The sequence below is a fragment of the Poromitra crassiceps genome (assembly GCF_964638095.1).
Source record: "Poromitra crassiceps genome assembly, chromosome: 6".
Classification (NCBI taxonomy): domain Eukaryota; kingdom Metazoa; phylum Chordata; class Actinopteri; order Beryciformes; family Melamphaidae; genus Poromitra; species Poromitra crassiceps.
In genome coordinates this window covers 16121686-16140798 of record NC_139627.1, presented here as the reverse complement: position 1 = coordinate 16140798, position 19113 = coordinate 16121686, and the positions used below count along the sequence as shown (strand labels likewise).

Sequence of the window (19113 nt, the reverse complement as noted above, 5' to 3'; positions counted from 1 at the left end):
ACAGCAGTTTAAAGGTTTCTTACGTTTTTTTTCCTTACATACAAATCTGTCTTTAACTGAGGACATTTTGAAGCCTCGTGCAAATGCTGCATGGAGTTTATCTTTACATCTATAATATGTGTTCGTTATTTTCTATGGCTCTGTCCGTCTCTTCCTGCTGGTCTGCTGGTCCTTGTGCAGGTCCTTTGCCAAGCCACCCAAGCAGGTGCAGGTGGTGTGTGAGTGCATCCTGGTGATGCGTGGCCACAAGGAGATCAGCTGGCAGGCAGCCAAGGGGATGATGTCAGAGGCTAACTTCCTGCGCTCGCTCATGGAGATGGACTGTGATTCCATACATGCCAGCCAGGTCAAGACTGTCAGAGGTATGACTAGCCCTCGTTCACACAGGACGCCGAACGTAAGCAGAGCTGAAGCTTGAAGCAGGCACAAGCTGAACGTAAGCAGAGCTGAAGCTTGAAGCAGGCACAAGCCGAACGTAAGCAGAGCTGAAGCTTGAAGCACAAGCTCAACGTACGCCTTGTTGTTCACACAAGACGCCTTGTTTTTTCCTCTCAGCACCTACTCTCACGCCATGAACCCGCCCACAACTCCCATTAACTTCATGCCTCACGGCTTCACGGCTTCAGCGTCATGCTTGGAAATTCGATGTCAATCCTGAGTGACCGCTTCGGCGTGGCATGAGCGTGGCTTCGGCAAGGTGGTGGCTTCGCCTGTTAACAAGGACGCCGAAATGAAACTTGTGGGTTCAGCGTAGGTAGAGCTTCGGTTGAGCGTTGCTTCGGCGTGCTGTGTGAACGGGGGCTTATGCTGCAGTGCATTACACATCATGATAACAATCAATCAATCAATCAATCAAACCTTTATTGACAGACACTTGGTCCATAGTTGTCACATACACAATTACAAAAAGCACATAAGAGCACAATAAAAGAACAAAAGTACATTATAAAAGAGAGTCATACCAGAGTTTCCACATATGTGACTGGTATCTCACAGTGCTTAGCCCAGGATCAGTGAGCAACTTAATAATAACATTCTGAGACACGTTCAATCTACAGATGAACCTGTACCTCAGATTTCTCAGGAGCGCCTGGAAAGTGGCCACCCCCGCCTTACAGAACAGGTCACTAGCACTGCTCCACCTGGGCTTTTTCAGCAAGATGCGCATGCAGTCATTATAGGCAACCTGAAGTTTATGCATGCTTGCCTTCTTAAACTTTACCCACAGGGGGGCAGTATAGATAGGGGTACAGTAAGCCCTAAAGAGTGTGATCTTCACATCATCAGAACAGGAGTGGAATTTCCTGACCAACATGTTAGCCTGAATGTATAACACACGCCGCTGTCTATACATATCATCATCATCACCCATATGGTCAGTGTATGTGTATGTATGTGATGGTGGCATTTGCATTTGTGAAGTATTTGATGAATATTTGGCTGGCCATTTCCTATGGACAGGTTTCCTGAAGAACCTCCAGACTAGTTTTGAGGAGATGCAGGCGATCAGTAAGGCTGGCTCGGGAATGTTCAAGTTTGTGGAGGCTGTCATGGGTTACTGTGATGTTGCCAGGGAGATCAAACCAAAGAGAGAGAAGGTAATGTGACATATATCCCTACTGTCAATAACTGTTGTGTCGTGTTGTGTCATGTAATGGTCAGTTTTATTGTTTGAGTCTGCCGGGCCATTCAAACTTTCGCCATCTTTGCTGCCAAAAGATCAAGGACCACAATGGAAATAAGTCTGTGACTTTATTGTGCCATCCTTGTAAATTTTTAAAGCTATGATGTATTTTGTATTATGGCTTTTTCTATTGTCAAATCAAATCAAATGCTGTATATGAAACCATAGAGAATGAACAGCTGGATGTACAACGATTTTGTTAGGTGGCACGTCTAGAGAAGAACTTCTTCTACAGCAAGAGGGAGCTCGAGCGCATTCAGAACGAGCTGAGTACTATCCAGAAGGAGCTGGGGGCTCTTGGGGACACGTACCATGCTGCCATGGCGGAGAAACAGCTGCTGCAGGAGGAGGCCGAGGTCATGGAGAGGAGGCTGCTAGCTGCCGACAAACTCATCTCTGGCCTGGGATCTGAGAACAAGCGGTGAGGCTGGAGGGCAGATCATGGATTCACAACATTCAATGTGGCTGTCACTGGGAACCTATGGCCAAAGGTTGCTGATCTGTCCCATTTCCCTCCTCTTCTTCATCCTTCCCATGGTCTATCTACCTCTCTTCACTCTTCCTCATCATCCCTGTTCTCAGTTGGACACTTGATTTGGAGGAGTTGAAGCAGCGGCGTGTGCGTCTCCTAGGTGACTGTCTCATCTCTGCTGCCTTCCTGAGCTACGAGGGGGCTTTCAGCTGGGTCTTTAGGAATGAGATGGTGTACCAGACGTGGGAAAAGGACGTGCAGGAGAGAGGCATTCCCCTGAGCCAGCCTTTCAGAGTGGAGAACCTGCTGACTGATGACGTGGAAATCAGCAGGTGAGATAAAGAAAAAGCCACGTGCGTGCGTACGTGCGTGCATGCTGCAAATTTCAGATTGAGTTGCAGATTTCGATTGAGTCTGATTCTAACGGCAGAGGACAATAAAAGAGCCTCTTGTGTGACAGATGGGGCTCGGAGGGCTTGCCTCCAGATGAGCTGTCGGTCCAGAACGGTATCCTCACCACCAGAGCCAGCCGTTTCCCCATGTGCATTGACCCCCAACAGCAAGCCCTCAACTGGATAAAGAAGAAGGAGGAGACCAAGAACCTCAAGGTTTCATATTGATCATTTCTTATGTTTCCATACTTTTCTTCTTCTATGTATTCCTCTATGTATTCATACAGAGCCCATCGACCTATAATCACCTTTCCCACCAGATCAGCTCCTTCAATGACCCAGACTTCTTGAAGCAGCTAGAGATGGCCATCAAGTATGGCTTCCCATTCCTTTTCCAAGATGTCGATGAGTACATTGACCCTGTGATTGACAATGTGCTGGAGAAGAACGTGAAAGGAGCAGAGGGCAGGCAGGTCATCATGCTGGGAGACAAGGAGGTGGACTATGATCCCAACTTTAAGCTATACCTCAACACCAAGCTGGCTAACCCAAAGTATTCCCCCTCTGTGTTTGGGAAGGCCATGGTCATCAACTATACTGGTGAGAGCCTTTGGTATATGGCAACCACATTTTTGTCTCTGGCATTTGAACTGCATGTGCTAATAGAGAGCCGCAGGAATGAGTCCAGAAAACATTGATGCTACACTCCCGGTTCTTCACTGTTTTCGCCTATGGGATTTTTGAATGGGTTTTTGGCGCGATGCTTCAAATAAGGTCTGTGGTTAATGCAAGCTTATTCAACCGCGAACACACATCTTCACACATGAAGTTTTTAAGCTTTTACGTCCCGTTAAAAAGGCGGCTAGCTAGCAAACGGCTACATGAGACTACACTGTTGAGTCGACGGGGATATTATACGTCAATAACGTCATCACTTCAAAGGACGAACACGGAAATTCTCTTTCCCTCACCTGGTTCAGCCCGGGGTAATCAGTGCACATCAACAACACTCCAGGTTGAGTGGTGGCTTAACGTGGAAGCCTATGCGACACTGTGTGTAGCTCTGGATTAGCTTAGCACGAGCTTTTTACTTCTAGGGCTCGCATTTACGCTTCAAAACTCATGAAAGTGGTCCTCATGTGTGAAGATTATCCCGCTGAACACTGGTTCGCGTTTGATTAAGCTTTCGTTGCCCACGTTGCCCGCGTTCCGACTACAAAAATAAGTCATCCCTGCGGCTCTCTATAGCTGTTTCTGTCTGTGTCTATCCATGTATCTCTGTTACTCGTAGTGACCCTTAAGGGTCTGGAGGACCAACTGCTGAGCGTCATCGTGGGATTTGAGAGGAAGGAGCTGGAAGAGCAGCGTGAGTGTTTGATCCAAGAGACAAGTGAGAATAAGAAGCTGCTGAAGGACCTTGAGGACTCCCTGCTCAGAGAGCTGGCCACATCGACAGGCAACATGCTGGACAACACGGAGCTCATCCTCACACTGGAGGAGACCAAATCCAAAGCCAGTGAGGTCAGTCTGTCTACAGTCTGGCCTCAGCGCACTCCTAGGGAAATGCCAAGCAAGATGGGTGCAGACATATTGTCAATCATTATAGAAATACTCTCCTAGGAGGTTCTTTACTGTGGTTATGGGTGTTATAGGTAACAGTGAATCTGTTATAATAGACCAGTGAAGACATCAAATACATGTGTTGTCTCTGTTTGAATATGTGCTCCTCAGGTATTTGAGAAACTTAAGCTGGCTGAGAAGACATCGGTGGACATTGATAAGCTGAGAGACGGCTACCGTCCTGCTGCCAAGCGCGGTGCTATCCTGTTCTTTGTACTGGCAGAAATGGCGCTGGTGAACAGCATGTACCAGTACTCTCTAGCCTCCTACCTGGAGGTGTTTGACTTCTCACTGCGCAAATCCCTGCATGACTCTGTCCTGCCCAAAAGGCTGAAGAACATCATGAACACTCTGACGCACAACGTTTATAACTACGGCTGCACAGGTAAAGTGATTTAGAGGGTACGATGGAATGGGCCGATTTATCGTGATACAGCACAGCACATTTTATAATCTGGCCTGTGTATCCTCAGGTCTGTTTGAAAGACACAAGCTGCTCTTCTCCTTCAATATGACCATAAAGATTGAGCAGGCAGAAGGGAGGGCACCTCAGGAGGAGTTGGAGTTCTTCCTCAAGGGTGAGATGAAAACAACTATAGTTCTCCTACATAGTGATCACATGCAGACGCACACGGTTTAGCAAATCGTTGTCCCCCCTTTTTTCCAACCTCCTCTGTAAAGGTAATCTATCCCTGGAAAAGAGCAAGCGCAAAAAGCCGTGTACCTGGCTTCCGGACCAGGGCTGGGAGGACATTGTGAAAATAGCAGAGCTCTTCCCTGAGCAGTTTGCTTCTCTGCCTGATGATGTGGAGAAAAGCCCCAGTGATTGGAAGTCTGTAAGTCTGTAACCCCACTGACAGGGATTCCTGCAGGCATTTTCTCTTGTTAATGTCTTGAGGGATTAGCCCAGTGATACTCAACTTGCGGCCCGCGGGCCACATGCGGCCCCTTGTGTGGCCCGCAATGGAATTTTACAGTGCACCTGAAGGCAACATGCAAGATACCCGTTGAATAAGTGTTCAAATGTTCATGTCATTCTGGCCAATACTCCACTTCTGTTATAGTATTTCATTCTGGAATATGGAATATCTTTCAATAATCTATGATTTAGCTGCTAAATTGTCAAATACCGCCGTCTGCTTGCTACCCAGGCACTTATGTATGTACTTAACCTAACTGACTTAACCTAACTAACTATCCGGTGTGCACAACATTGTCAGACTAAACTCCGGCTGACACCCCAAAAACCTACAATCCGCCACAGAAAATTTTATGTTGTTTGTTTATTAACTGGCCCCTGGCCTTCTATCATTTCACGAAAGTGGCCCCCGGGCAAAGCAAGTTGAGTATCCCTGGATTAGCCCTTGTTCCTTTTGTTCCTCAGTGGTATGACCTGGATGGACCAGAACAGGCTCCCTTCCCCATGAAGGAGAACATCACAGCCTTCCAGAAGCTGCTGTTGCTGCGCTGCTTCCGCCTTGATAGAGTCTACAGAGCCGTCACCGACTACGTCACTGTCACCATGGGCGAGAAGTGAGACTGTTCTCCATTCTCTTAACACGTTAAAAGATACATACAACTTTGTCAATCATGGTGTTGGTTCAAAGTTATAATATTCAAGATTTAAGTTTTGTTCTCTTTGGCGACACCTATGGCGATGAACGGTAATTGCAGGTGAGATCCAAGCAGTGTTGCATCATCTGTGTGACCACAGACACCCAGTTCATAAATGCTGCAATACTGAAAATGCAAAGGGTTCCAGTTGGCGATAGATAGTGACTTAACAGACATTTATCTACATGAAAATCTTTAAGAATATCACTTTAAGTTGCCAAAACACAGAATTATTCAAACGCATAGAGTGATCAATCTGGTGTTTTTATTTTTCCTTATACACATTTACTCTCATTTCTGCTCACAGATATGTGCAGCCTCCAGTGATAAGCTTTAATGCCATCTATGAACAGAGCACACCTACCTCGCCCATTGTCTTCATCCTGAGTCCTGGCTCTGACCCAGCCAGCGATCTCATGAAACTAGCAGAGAGGTCGGACTTCGGATGCAGCAAGCTCAAATTCCTTGCTATGGGGCAGGGCCAAGAGAAGGTACCAAAGAGCTATTTTCCAAATCACAGCAATAAAGATGTTATTGTGGTCAAGTCACGAGTATAGGGGTCACTCTGCGGCCAAACTGGACGAGTTAAATAGTTCAGGTGTATTGTCTTTCTGTATCTGTGATAAAGGTTGCGCTGCAGCTGCTGGAGACGGCAGTGTCCCGTGGCCAGTGGCTGATGCTACAAAACTGCCACCTGCTGGTGAAGTGGCTCAAGGAGCTGGAGAAGTCTCTAGAGAGGATCACCAAAACCCACCCCGACTTCCGCCTGTGGCTCACCACCGACCCCATCAAGGACTTCCCCATCGGCATACTGCAAAAGTCCCTAAAGGTGACACAGAGTTCCTCTTCACTCATGGCAGTGTTCCCTGTAGATTTTGTTTTATAGATGGTGGAGGGGGTTCGGAGACTCAGATCCAGTAAGTGTTATTATATTGTACCAATGGCAAATATTTGGATATTTACGTATATCATAATGTGTAGGAAATTGTGCTATAATTGGGGTTTTACTTCATTTCGAACTTGAGTTCTCACCATATGCTGCTCAGCAGCTTTGTCTTTGAGGCAACTGCCTCTCATCACCCTCTACAACTGAGTCAACTGCCTCTCATCACCCTCTACAACTGAGTCAACTGCCTCTCATCACCCTCTACAACTGAGTCAACTGCCTCTCATCACCCTCTACAACTGAGTCAACTGCCTCTCGTCGCCCTCTACAACTGAGTCAACTGCCTCTCATCACCCTCTACAACTGAGTCAACTGCCTCTCATCACCCTCTACAACTGAGTCAACTGCCTCTCGTCACCCTCTACAACTGAGTCAACTGCCTCTCATCACCCTCTACAACTGAGTCAACTGCCTCTCGTCACCCTCTACAACTGAGTCAACTGCCTCTCGTCACCCTCTACAACTGAGTCAACTGCCTCTCATCACCCTCTACAACTGAGTCAACTGCCTCTCGTCACCCTCTACAACTGAGTCAACTGCCTCTCGTCACCCTCTACAACTGAGTCAACTGCCTCTCATCACCCTCTACAACTGAGTCAACTGCCTCTCCTCGCCCTCTACAACTGAGTCAGGCGGACTTGCTAGTCACCTGTCCTCCCGTCTTCAGACTTCGTGGCTGCTACCTAGCCACCCCTTGAATTACAGACCGTGTAGCAATTAGGCTTCAACGGAGAGGCAAGAAAATGTCGGACCACAAGAAAAAATGTGCCTGCTGCTCAGGAGGTAGAGCGGGTCATCCACTAATCGCTTTGGATAAAAGAGGCCGGTGGTTCGATTCCCGGCTCCTCCAGTCTGCATGTTGAAGTGTCCTTGGGCAAGATACTGAACCCCGAATTGCTCCCGTTGGTGTGCCAGCACCCTGCGTGGTAACCTGCCTCCATCGGTGTGTGAATGGGTGAATCTACCTACTGACTGTAAAGCGCTTTGGATAAAAGCACTATATAAATGCAGGCCATTTACCATTTACCATAAGATGAGTTGCCTTTTGTCTGGGTGATGAGCACGTGGAGTTGGCGCTAGTCGACCCCGCCTATTGTCTCCCATGCGCAACCCTCCTACGTGCTGTCCTCCACCATCGTGCCTCCATCTTCACTCATGCTACCGCCACCTGCAGCACTGCTCAACCCCGAGCCTGCTCACCGCTGGCCTGGCCGGACCCAGGCGCCTCACCCTATGGAGGTTTTTCCCTATCTTAATTCAAGAGCGTGGTCTATGCTCTGTTACAGCCATTTGATTGCCCGCGAAAATTGGGAGTGTTGGCAAACCACTCGCGGGCCCACCTGCAGTACCTCCGCAGCCCACAGTTTGGGAATCACTGGGTTATGGTAAGCATCTCAGGGCAAGCTAATCAGAGGCAGTCTGGTCAAGGAGTACAGTAATGTTAGTGGGATCCTGGATGCCTTCACAGTCTGTGCTGCCTTCAAAGCAATCAGGATGAAATAAAAAGGGGCAGTCCTGCCAAAGGGGGTTCTGGTTCAACAGTAATGGTCAAATAAAATACATAAAATACATATTTATATTCCTTTCATTTCATTGCCAAAAATTATAGTTTGTATTTTGAGTAGTTAAACTACACAAAAATGACCAAAAAGTAGTATAACTACTTGGCTCACTATGCAAATATGAATGTAGTTGAACTACCAGCAAGCTACTGCATGTATGTAGTTCAACTATGTAGTTCAACTACATGTAGTTCACTACTCCCCAACAGTTTTGTTTCTTTGTTTTTTGTTTTCTTTTGCATGCATTTTTTTTTACATGCACCTTACTGCTCTAATGATATGTTATTTTTGACTGTCCAGGTAGTGACAGAGCCTCCCAATGGTCTCAAGTTGAACATGAGAGCCACATATTCCAAGATCTCTCATGAGGGCCTGATGTCCTGCCCACACCCTGCCTTCCGCAGCCTGCTCTATGTGCTGGCCTTCTTTCATGCCGTGGTGCAGGAGAGGCGCAAGTATGGCAAGATTGGCTGGAACGTTTCCTATGACTTCAACGAGTCGGACTTCCTTGTAAGTGTCATTTATAGAGAGCCAAAGTGAACGTCACTTCCTGCTTCAGCATGCGTACCAGAGATTTTCATCCGCCATTTATTTTCCCATAGACATTATGGTAATTACGCGTATAAAAATAGTTTTACTTGTTCAAACCAAACGGTTCAGATATATTTAGAATCGGGAGAGACCATAGAACATTTTACTTAGACCAAAACGTTAAAAAAAATGCGGATTTAAAGAAAAAAACATTCAATGTTGTTGTTTTTAGTTTTGGTCCGAATGAAATGTTCTATGGTCTCTCCGGATTCTAAATATAGCTGAATCGCTTGGTTTGACCAAGTAAAACTATTTTTATACGCATTTTACGAAAAGTCTATCTATGCAAATAAAATGGCAGATGAAATCCGTTGGAAGTGACGTTCACTTTGGCTCTGCAGTGGCTAATGCAGTTTGTTAGACAAATTAACTGACCCTCTATGTTCTACGCTTCAACAAATGTAACTGTGCTCAATAGGTATGCATGGAGATCCTGGACACATATCTGACCAAAGCGCACAATCAAGGAGACAGCAATATTCCTTGGGGAAGTCTTAAATACCTTATTGGAGAGGTTAGGATAAATGTGTTGTACTTTGCATAATGTCATATTTATGTGATGATCTGAATGCCCTGGTCCTACTAGCTGCTGCTGTTTCCTAGGTGATGTATGGTGGGCGAGCCATAGACAGCTTTGACCGCAGGATCCTGACGGTTTACATGGACGAGTACCTCGGAGACTTCATCTTTGACAAATTCCAACCCTTTCACTTCTTCCACAACAAGGATGTGGATTACAAGATCCCCGCCAACGGCCTCAAGAACACCTATGTCGGTCAGTTGTTCTATGTTGGTCAGTTGCATGGCCGTAGCCAGGGTTTGAGAAATACCGAGGTCATTTTAGTGTGGCGTGGGGGGTCGAGGGGGGGCACCCCGGTTCGAAAATGTTGTCCATTTTAAAGTAAAATGCTTCAATCTGGTGTAGTTTGAGAGCAAAATTAAGAGGCTAGCTCTATAAAGAACTACAGACATCATGTTAAATTAATATCCTCTTTACTGTGCTGTTGCTTTACAATGATACAAAAAATAAATGTCTCCCCACATAATATATATTCTGCAGACAGGTCACATAGCAGAATACTGCTCAATTAAATACAATGGCCCATCTACACAAACATCACTTAGGCCTACAGGGGAGTTACTTACCCATTCACTTCAATAGAACTGTCCCCAAAGTCTAGCCCCAATCTAGCCCCAATGCACAATTTTAACATTGTGATGAGTTATATCTCTAGAAAATACCGAGGTCATGAAGTCTATGTCGGTCAGTTGTTCGTGCTTTTACTGTAAGTGTAATGTCATCACTCACCTCTTTAACTGCCCTTTTTTGTGTTGCAGATGAGATTGAGACCCTACCCTTGGCAAACACACCAGAAGTATTGGGTTTGCATTCCAATGCGGAGATAGGATACTACACACAGGCAGCTAGAGACATGTGGACCAATCTAATAGAGCTGCAGCCTCAGACTGGTAATATTTGACATCTCCTATCTTCATTGCAGCAGGGAAGGTGCTTGCTGTCACAGGGGGCTTGAACCTGTGCCTTGAAGGATGATCTCCTTACTCTACTCACTATACCACTCTGCTGCCAAATATCAATATCAACACCAAAAATTTGGGATATATATAATACATATCGGCAATAATATCGGTATCGGTCCGATGAGCAAAATAACAGCAATGTTAATATATATATTAATATATAATAATATAACGGTAACGGCCAACATTTTCATATTGAAAGGAAACAATGCGGTTAATCTATGATTTATGGGCTTTTCCAAATGTTTTGGAAATAAAGAAAGACGGGTGTTGAAAATTAGCGTTCCGCTATAAACACTAAACACTGTGCATCTGGTCGTTGTGCATGTACAGCAGGGGTGCCCACACTTTTTCAGCTTGGGAGCTACTTTTAAAATGACCAAGTCAAAGTGATCTACCAAACATATTTATTTATATATATATACACCGAGTATACAGTGGAAAACAGTGGAACAGTGGAAAAACAGTGGAAACAGTGGAAAAACAGTGGAAAAACAGTGGAAACAGTGGAAAAACAGTAAAAAAAAAAAAAAAAAAAAAATCTTACCCTCAATGCCATGCGATCGACCACACTACCTTCGCGATCGACCGGTCGATCGCGATCGACGTATTGGGCACCCCTGATGTACAGGTATGCCACATTTCTAATGCTCTGTGATGTCCATATCAAATAAACAAATTACTTTTTCAAATGTACAATGTTTTAATGTGTTCTTCAGTATGTACAAAATTTGATTGTCATAGAAACTTGTTTTTATATAGATCATACCAACATTTGTAAATACTGTATCGGTTATCGGCTATAACACAGGGAAACACACAGTATGGAAAAGCATGGAATTTGAGTTTAGTATTTTCCAAATCTGGGAAAGTATGGAAAAAGGAAAAGAGAGTATGGAAAAATATTTGTGTTTCCAGACTATTGTCTATTGTGACTATGTGACTATTCATTTTTCTAAATAATACAATTCTGAATTTAGAAAAAATAAATTGATAATACAAGTGAGTGTTTTATCATGGCATCAGAATGTAACAGTCATGTTAACAGTTGGCCAAAATGTTCGTATCGGTGCATCCCTGCAAAAACATCGTCCCGCCTTAACACGCTCTGCTCTTCTTCTGCCTCAGGTGAGTCCGGTGGAAGCATCAGTAGAGATGAGTACATCCGCCAAGTGGCCCAGGACATCCAGAACAAGCTGCCCAAAGTGTTTGACATGGACGTAATTCGAAAGCGGTTTGGCCAGGACATCTCCCCCACCTCGGTGGTGCTGCTTCAGGAGCTGGAACGCTTCAACAAACTGGTGGTCCGCATGCAACGCTCTCTGGCTGAGCTGCAGAGGGTGAGGAGAAAAGGCAGAACAAGACGTTGCTTCTCTGTGCATCACACCAGGTTTAGATGTTGCTTCTCTGTGCATCACATCAGGTTTAGATGTTGCTTCTCTGTGCATCACACCAGGTTGAGAAGATGTTGCTTCTCTGTGCATCACATCAGATTTAGATGTTGCTTCTCTGTGCATCACACCAGGTTGAGAAGATGTTGCTTCTCTGTGCATCACATCAGATTTAGATGTTGCTTCTCTGTGCATCACATCAGGTTTAGATGTTGCTTCTCTGTGCATCACACCAGGTTTAGATGTTGCTTCTCTGTGCATCACATCAGGTTTAGATGTTGCTTCTCTGTGCATCACATCAGATTTAGATGTTGCTTCTCTGTGCATCACACCAGGTTTAGATGTTGCTTCTCTGTGCATCACACCAGGTTGAGAAGATGTTGCTTCTCTGTGCATCACATCAGGTTTAGATGTTGCTTCTCTGTGCATCACATCAGGTTTAGATGTTGCTTCTCTGTGCATCACATCAGATTTAGATGTTGCTTCTCTGTGCATCACATCAGGTTTAGATGTTGCTTCTCTGTGCATCACACCAGGTTTAGATGTTGCTTCTCTGTGCATCACATCAGGTTTAGATGTTGCTTCTCTGTGCATCACATCAGATTTAGATGTTGCTTCTCTGTGCATCACACCAGGTTTAGATGTTGCTTCTCTGTGCATCACACCAGGTTGAGAAGATGTTGCTTCTCTGTGCATCACATCAGGTTTAGATGTTGCTTCTCTGTGCATCACATCAGGTTTAGATGTTGCTTCTCTGTGCATCACACCAGGTTGAGAAGATGTTGCTTCTCTGTGCATCACATCAGGTTTAGATGTTGCTTCTCTGTGCATCACATCAGGTTTAGATGTTGCTTCTCTGTGCATCACATCAGGTTTAGATGTTGCTTCTCTGTGCATCACATCAGGTTTAGATGTTGCTTCTCTGTGCATCACACCAGGTTTAGATGTTGCTTCTCTGTGCATCACACCAGGTTGAGAAGATGTTGCTTCTCTGTGCATCACATCAGGTTTAGATGTTGCTTCTCTGTGCATCACATCAGATTTAGATGTTGCTTCTCTGTGCATCACATCAGGTTGATAAGATCTTGCTTCTCTGTGCATCACACCAGGTTGAGACCATATTCTGATTTTGTTGTGTCTCATAGGCCTTGGCTGGTGAGGTGGGTATGAGCAGCGAGCTGGACGAGGTTGCCCGGGCCGTCTTCAACGGTCACATCCCTGCCATCTGGAGGAAGCTGGCGCCCGACACTCTCAAGTCCCTGGGCAACTGGATGATTCATTTCAAGAGGCGCTATGAACAGTACAGGTCCTGGGTAAGGAAGGGCCCTCATTCTCATAGGTCACCGCTTACATAGTCAGTATTAGGGTGACAGTCCCCCCCCCCCCCCCCCTTCGCTTCAAACTTTGTTTTTCTACGTACTTTCTCCGAATTGTAACATACCAGCCATTTCCTCTTCTCTTTCTCATTGCAAGGAAAGTGTAGAATGACAGTTGAATAATTGTTTTTGTCTCGGATCTATTCCAACAATGAAGGACACAGCACTGCGGCATATTGACCAGGCAGAGAGGCTTGGAAGCTTGGCACTTGGACCCGGAAGTAGTATTGTCGGGAGGTCATACGTCACAGCTTAACAAGCGAATAACTCGCTCATAAACATGTGGATATTGTGTGATGTTTGAAGGTTGTTTTTTCAATCCCTGCCTCAGGCAGGACCAGTGATGCTATTTTTATCATCATCAGTAGTTTGAACACTGATAGAAATAAGCTGATGTAGGAGTCTAGTCAGTCTCTGACTCTAGCTCAGTCAGATAAACAGCTGCTCACTCATTCAATTCTTCTGACCTATCTCACTTTTTTTGCTCTGTGTTGTTGTCAGTGTGAACACAGTGTGTAGAATTCAGAAGGTGTACTCCAAACAGCTCATAGCTCAACGTGATGAGTTGCTGTGTCTCTGTCGCTACGTGACAGGTGGGGTATTGGTTCGATTCGCGATGGAGGAGACAGCACCATTCTGTTAGTCTCTTAGAACAGACGAGTTGGCTTCCGCAATTTTCAAATGCTTCCGCCATACCGTCTGTAATTCGTGGGGGAGAAGCATGCTCCAACCGGAATGGGAAGCAGAAAGGCGGGTCTTCCGCATTAAAAGCAACAATACAGTATAACAATTTCCTGGTTTCAGCCTCACTATTTATACAATTCATGCTAATAGACTATTGTGGCACCTAAAGCCTAAAGAGTAAATGTGGAGTGACACCAGGGGCCAGTTGCACCAACTGGTCTTACACTGGTCTTAAGCTAAGTTGGTCGTAACTTTACGACCTAACAGCTACGCCGGTTGCACCAAGACGGCTTAAGCCTTCTTTTCACTATGACCAGGCGTAACTCTTACGCCTGGTCAGGAGGAGGCGTAGAGCCTGCCTGTCTCCGCGGAGACCTTTTTGAGTCCTTACTGTCATCGTCGTAACACAGCCAGTTCTCCGTCTTTGAAAGCACGATGTTAGATTATAACTAACTAGTTGTGTGGCTTAGCCTTCCCAAATGTTGCCGTTAATTTTTTAGAATTTAATACATAGAATTGGGAACGTTACATTCAATTTCATTCAGACTGTCTGTCTGGCTCAATCGCCGCCATTTTCCCCCCGGAGCGAGGGAGGGTGGGAGGTACAGTAGTGACTGAGAGAGCGTAGTGGCACAGTGCGCTCCAAGCAGGTCGCGAGGCACATTTTTTGCAACATCATCCAATCAGGGTGCATTCCCTGGCAATTCACATGGACGCGCATTGCTACGACCAGCATAGTTAAGACCAGACGTAAGCCCTGTTGGTGCAACAGGCATAAATCCACTCTAAAGACTGGTCTTAACTAAGACCGACGTAGGAGTTACGACCAGGCATAGTTAAGACCACTTGGTGCAACCGGCCCCAGAGGTTTAGCGCAGGTTTAAGCAGCAACCACCACCACCCCCAAAGCTGAAGCTAACTGACTGTACCTGAATGCAACGTGGGTCTCCTCTGGGTGAGAGACATTTACAGAGTGTGTGAGAGAGAGAGAAAAAAGTGTTGGCATGGCCGGAGTTAATGGGGGGGGGGGGGCGGGCTCCCCTAGTAGTAAAAAATTAATAAAAAAATATAAATAAAAAAGCTCACCATTGTAAATCTTCATCTCACTGTCTGGCTGAATATGATCATACAATTGATATCCACTTTGACAAGCATCACAGGTATCTCTTTGCTAAAGCTGTAACAGGGCCTGACAGGGCCTTGCTGCAGCCGCCCCCTCCCTCTGGAATGCCCTCCCCAGTCACATCTGACAGGCCAAAACTCATTGTCTTTCATACTCACTATGTCATCTTTCCAAAAAAGCCATGGATCTTTTAAATTTAATAAGTTGAATGACATTATGACAAGCTCCACGTAGTGGTGGTGGAGCAGGAATTGAACGAGCCATCTGCATGCTTCCACGTCTCTATGTGGTCAACATACTGCATCCATCACACCACCAGCTCCCCTTCATACTCAAAGCTCTTCGCTGAGAGCTTGTATCTTTTTCGTCTGTCACTGTTCAAAACTGACTGAGCCTTGAACCCACAACCTCAAAAGCCACTGGGTCACATTTCTTAAGATGGGCTTTCTCAGAACATTTCATTCTTTCCTCTGGCTGTTGCTGTTCAAAACTGACTGAGACTCAAACCCACGACCTCAAAAGTGACCAAGGCCTCAATACTGATCGGTTGCAAACAAACTCTCTGTGCCACCAGGCCAGACTTCTTAAGGCAGGTTTTCTCAGGGTTTTAAATCACTCTAGTCTTTCCTCTGACTGTCAGCATTCAAAACTGACCGAGGCTCGAACCCACGACCTCAAAAGAGACTGAGGCCTCAATACTGCTGGGAAGCAAACCAACTCTCTGTGCCAACAGGGGTTTTCCACTCTTTCCTCTGGCTTTTGCCGTAACGTTCAAACCTCTCAGCTTTCGCGCATTATGTGCATTTTGTGTGTGGAAAAAAAACATACACAAATTATTTAAGTATATTCTTTATGCATCTTAAAAGATGTTTTGAAGGGATCTTTTAAGTTTGAATGTATTTTAATTATATTAATATGACGTGAGTTTCTATTCGCCTGGCACAGAAAATACGTTTTACTTTTATACTTGAGTACACTTCAGATCCTGTACTTTTTACTTTTACTTGAGTAATTAAGTTGAATCAGTACTTCTACTTTTACTAGAGTCTTTTTTTTTTACACAATTAACTGTACTTGTACTTGAGTAAAGAAAGTGTGTACTTTTCCCATCTCTGGGTTCAGGTGTAGTTATGTTAGTATACTAGCATCACCCAAGGATTTACAAAGCAAGTGTATAGCTTGATGTCGGATGGCGTGCATCTTCTGTTGTGTCCACCAGGTGGATGAGGGGGAGCCGAATGTAATGTGGCTGTCAGGCCTCCACATCCCTGGGTCCTACCTGACCGCTCTGGTCCAAGCCACCTGCAGGAAGAACAGCTGGCCTCTGGATCGCTCCACGCTCTACACAGAGGTCACCTCATACCACACTGACCACCAAGTCAGTGACAGACCTGGACAGGGTACAGATCCTCTTATTGGCCGTACACAACATCGTTAATTGCAGTAATTGCAGTGAGGTACGAGTCTGATGCTTTGTGTTCTCTCCTGCAGGCTGCTTTGTGTCTGGCCTGCATCTGGAGGGAGCAGACTGGGACATGGAGAAGGGCTGTCTCATAAAGAGTCAACCCAAAGATCTGCTCGTCCCACTGCCCATACTCAAGGTTATCCCCATAGAGACCCACCGCCTCAAATTACAGGTGTGGACCACAGGCTCCTGCTCCTGTATATAGATAGATATAGTTATCTATTTGGGGTGTCTGGGTAGTGTAGCAGTAAAATGGTGTTTTAAGTATTTAAGCCCCTTTTTGGATTAAGTGGATCCTTACCTCTCAGGAAAATGTGCCGTGCCATCTCAGGCTATCTTATTTTTTAATTTTTTCACATATAAACAACATGCATTATCTGTGTTTTGTCAACCCTGTTACCGACATAACAATTACTGTTTGAAAAGGTTTTAAATGTATATTTAGAACAAATCTGATATATTATGAAAAATAAAGTCTCCCTTGTTACACTAAGTGTGTTTGTAAAGTGAGAATATTGAGGAGTTTACTTTTTCCCATGGATGAGTATGCCCATTTACATTTGGCACTTTCACAGCATCTTCTGTTTAAGAAAAAGTTATGTAAACAAGTTATGTGGATTACTGGTACTTTTTACTTAACGCATACAATTCGTTTATTTTACATGTGTCTTTTCATTTTTTAAATTATATTAGAATATTATACAAGTAACAGGGCTGACACCTCAGTAACAGGGTTGGCAACAGTTAGCATATTGGTTATACTGCCTGTTTAAGTTATAGTTATGGATGTAATAGGGTTATTTATGGAGTTGTAACGGAGTTAGTTATGTGACATTCATAAACCTTTAATTCAACATTACTAATCAGAATATTTTGGAGACAGATTTATTGAGAGGTTTTAGCATAGAAGATGATGAAAAATGATGATACTGTGGATGTAAATGTAAGCCAATTGTTTTATTCAAAATACTGAAATAAGATCACATTCCTCACACCTTTGTTTATTTTGGTCCAATGTATAAAGTGCAAACCATATCCCAACAAAACTCTGAACGTCCCCCCAATCACAGCATTCTAAAAAAGAACAAGAAGATTTGAGCGTTTCGGAACATTTTGACTCCTGTTTAACATCTGGCAGAATTTTTGGCAGAACTTTCTCAAGGCTGTCTTTATTTTGGTCCAATGTATAAAGTGCAAACCTGACATAACCCAACATCCCTCCAATCACAGCATTCTAAAAAGAAAAATAGTGCATTTCAGAACATTTTCACGCCTAATCTATAAAGTGCAAACCATAACATAGCAATCACTGTAACATTCCTGCCTGCCCACCCAACAAAATTTTTTGCATTTTTTGCAAGATGCTTCACACAAAAAAGTGTTTAAAACTCTAAAAACCAAATGAAGAAATAATTAATTTGTTTTTATTAAGAGACATCTGGGAAAGTAAATTATAAAATGTTTTATTGCTTATTTGTTGTTTATTCAGATTTACAGAGGAATGTTGTTACAGATACATGAAATGGCAAGTTTTCCAATAATCACCAAAAAGCACCTCGCCTACCATCGTGGAGACCCGGGTTAAATTCCCAGTAGCAGTACTTCCCGCTTAGTCAGATGTTCCATGCGTGTCTGTGGGTGGGATGCCAGTCGGGTATGCGTCCTGGTCGCAGCACTAGCGCCTCCTCAGGTCGGTCGGGGCGCCTTTTCAGGGTGGAGGGGAACGCGCTACGTCCTGCCAGTGAAACTCACTCTGTCAGGTGAAAAGAAGCAGCTGGCGACTGCGCATGTATCAGAGGAAGCATGTGCTAGTCTACGGCTCTCCCCAGATGGGCAGAGGGGGTGGAGCAACAACCAGGACAGCAGCGGGAATTGACTAAGTACAATTGGGGGGAAGGAATCTGAAAAAAACATGATAAATAATAGAGAGGCAAAGTGAACATCACTTCCTGCTTCAGCACTGTACCAAAGATTTTCTTCCGCAATTTATTTTCCCATAGACATTTCTTAAAATGCTTATAAAAGCAGTTTTACTTGGTCAAACCAAACGGTTCAGCTATATTTAGAATCGGGAGAGACCATAGAACATTTCACTCTATAAAGATATAGTTGTCTATTTTGATGTATTTTCTTAACTGTGTGTTTTCATGTATTTCTCACCACAGAATACGTTGCGGACGCCAGTGTACACAACGTCCATGCGGAGGAATGCTATGGGCGTGGGGTTGGTGTTTGAGGCGGACCTGTTCACCACCCAGCACATCTCCCACTGGGTGCTGCAGGGTGTCTGCCTCTGCCTCAACTCTGACTGAACACTCGGCTTTCACAGTCTGATGTTCTTACATCAACACGAATAGCAATGATAAGATGAGCTTTGATGTCTTTGACTTATGGATACAAGAATTGCTTCTACAAAAAGTTGTGTTTAAATGACAGAAATAAATGACTAAAACACAATTAGTAGAATGTAGCCTACGGGTGTTCAATTTCCAAATAAGAAGCTATAAAAGTGAGGAGCGTACATGTGGATCTATTTTGGTATTTTCACTCTTGCTTAGCAGCGCTGCTGCCAAATTAATAAAAACAAGAGTGATCAAACTCAATTATCCAGCTCTCTAAAGTAGAAGACAGGCAGCAGGTGCATACATTCC

General features: G+C 44.6%; 1 protein-coding gene across 1 annotated transcript in view; it reads left to right on the top strand.

Annotated features, from left to right (window-relative positions):
• The window catches only part of dnah10 (dynein axonemal heavy chain 10), a gene marked incomplete at its 5' end in the record, with an annotated part of 73663 nt that extends 54874 nt beyond the window's left edge, over positions 1–18789 (top strand). Inside the window, 22 exons of the mRNA XM_083638108.1 lie at positions 181–362; positions 1462–1598; positions 1888–2105; positions 2267–2488; positions 2617–2764; positions 2869–3148; positions 3840–4069; positions 4280–4553; positions 4642–4746; positions 4850–5004; positions 5553–5701; positions 6090–6273; positions 6411–6611; positions 8591–8800; positions 9300–9395; positions 9485–9656; positions 10220–10351; positions 11552–11763; positions 12960–13127; positions 16217–16397; positions 16489–16634; positions 18628–18789. Coding sequence (XP_083494234.1) covers positions 181–362; positions 1462–1598; positions 1888–2105; positions 2267–2488; positions 2617–2764; positions 2869–3148; positions 3840–4069; positions 4280–4553; positions 4642–4746; positions 4850–5004; positions 5553–5701; positions 6090–6273; positions 6411–6611; positions 8591–8800; positions 9300–9395; positions 9485–9656; positions 10220–10351; positions 11552–11763; positions 12960–13127; positions 16217–16397; positions 16489–16634; positions 18628–18774 — 3949 coding nt within the window. The 3' untranslated portion in view covers positions 18775–18789. The remainder of the gene's footprint in view (positions 1–180; positions 363–1461; positions 1599–1887; positions 2106–2266; positions 2489–2616; positions 2765–2868; positions 3149–3839; positions 4070–4279; positions 4554–4641; positions 4747–4849; positions 5005–5552; positions 5702–6089; positions 6274–6410; positions 6612–8590; positions 8801–9299; positions 9396–9484; positions 9657–10219; positions 10352–11551; positions 11764–12959; positions 13128–16216; positions 16398–16488; positions 16635–18627) is intronic.
• Between the last annotated feature and the right edge of the window lie 324 nt (positions 18790–19113).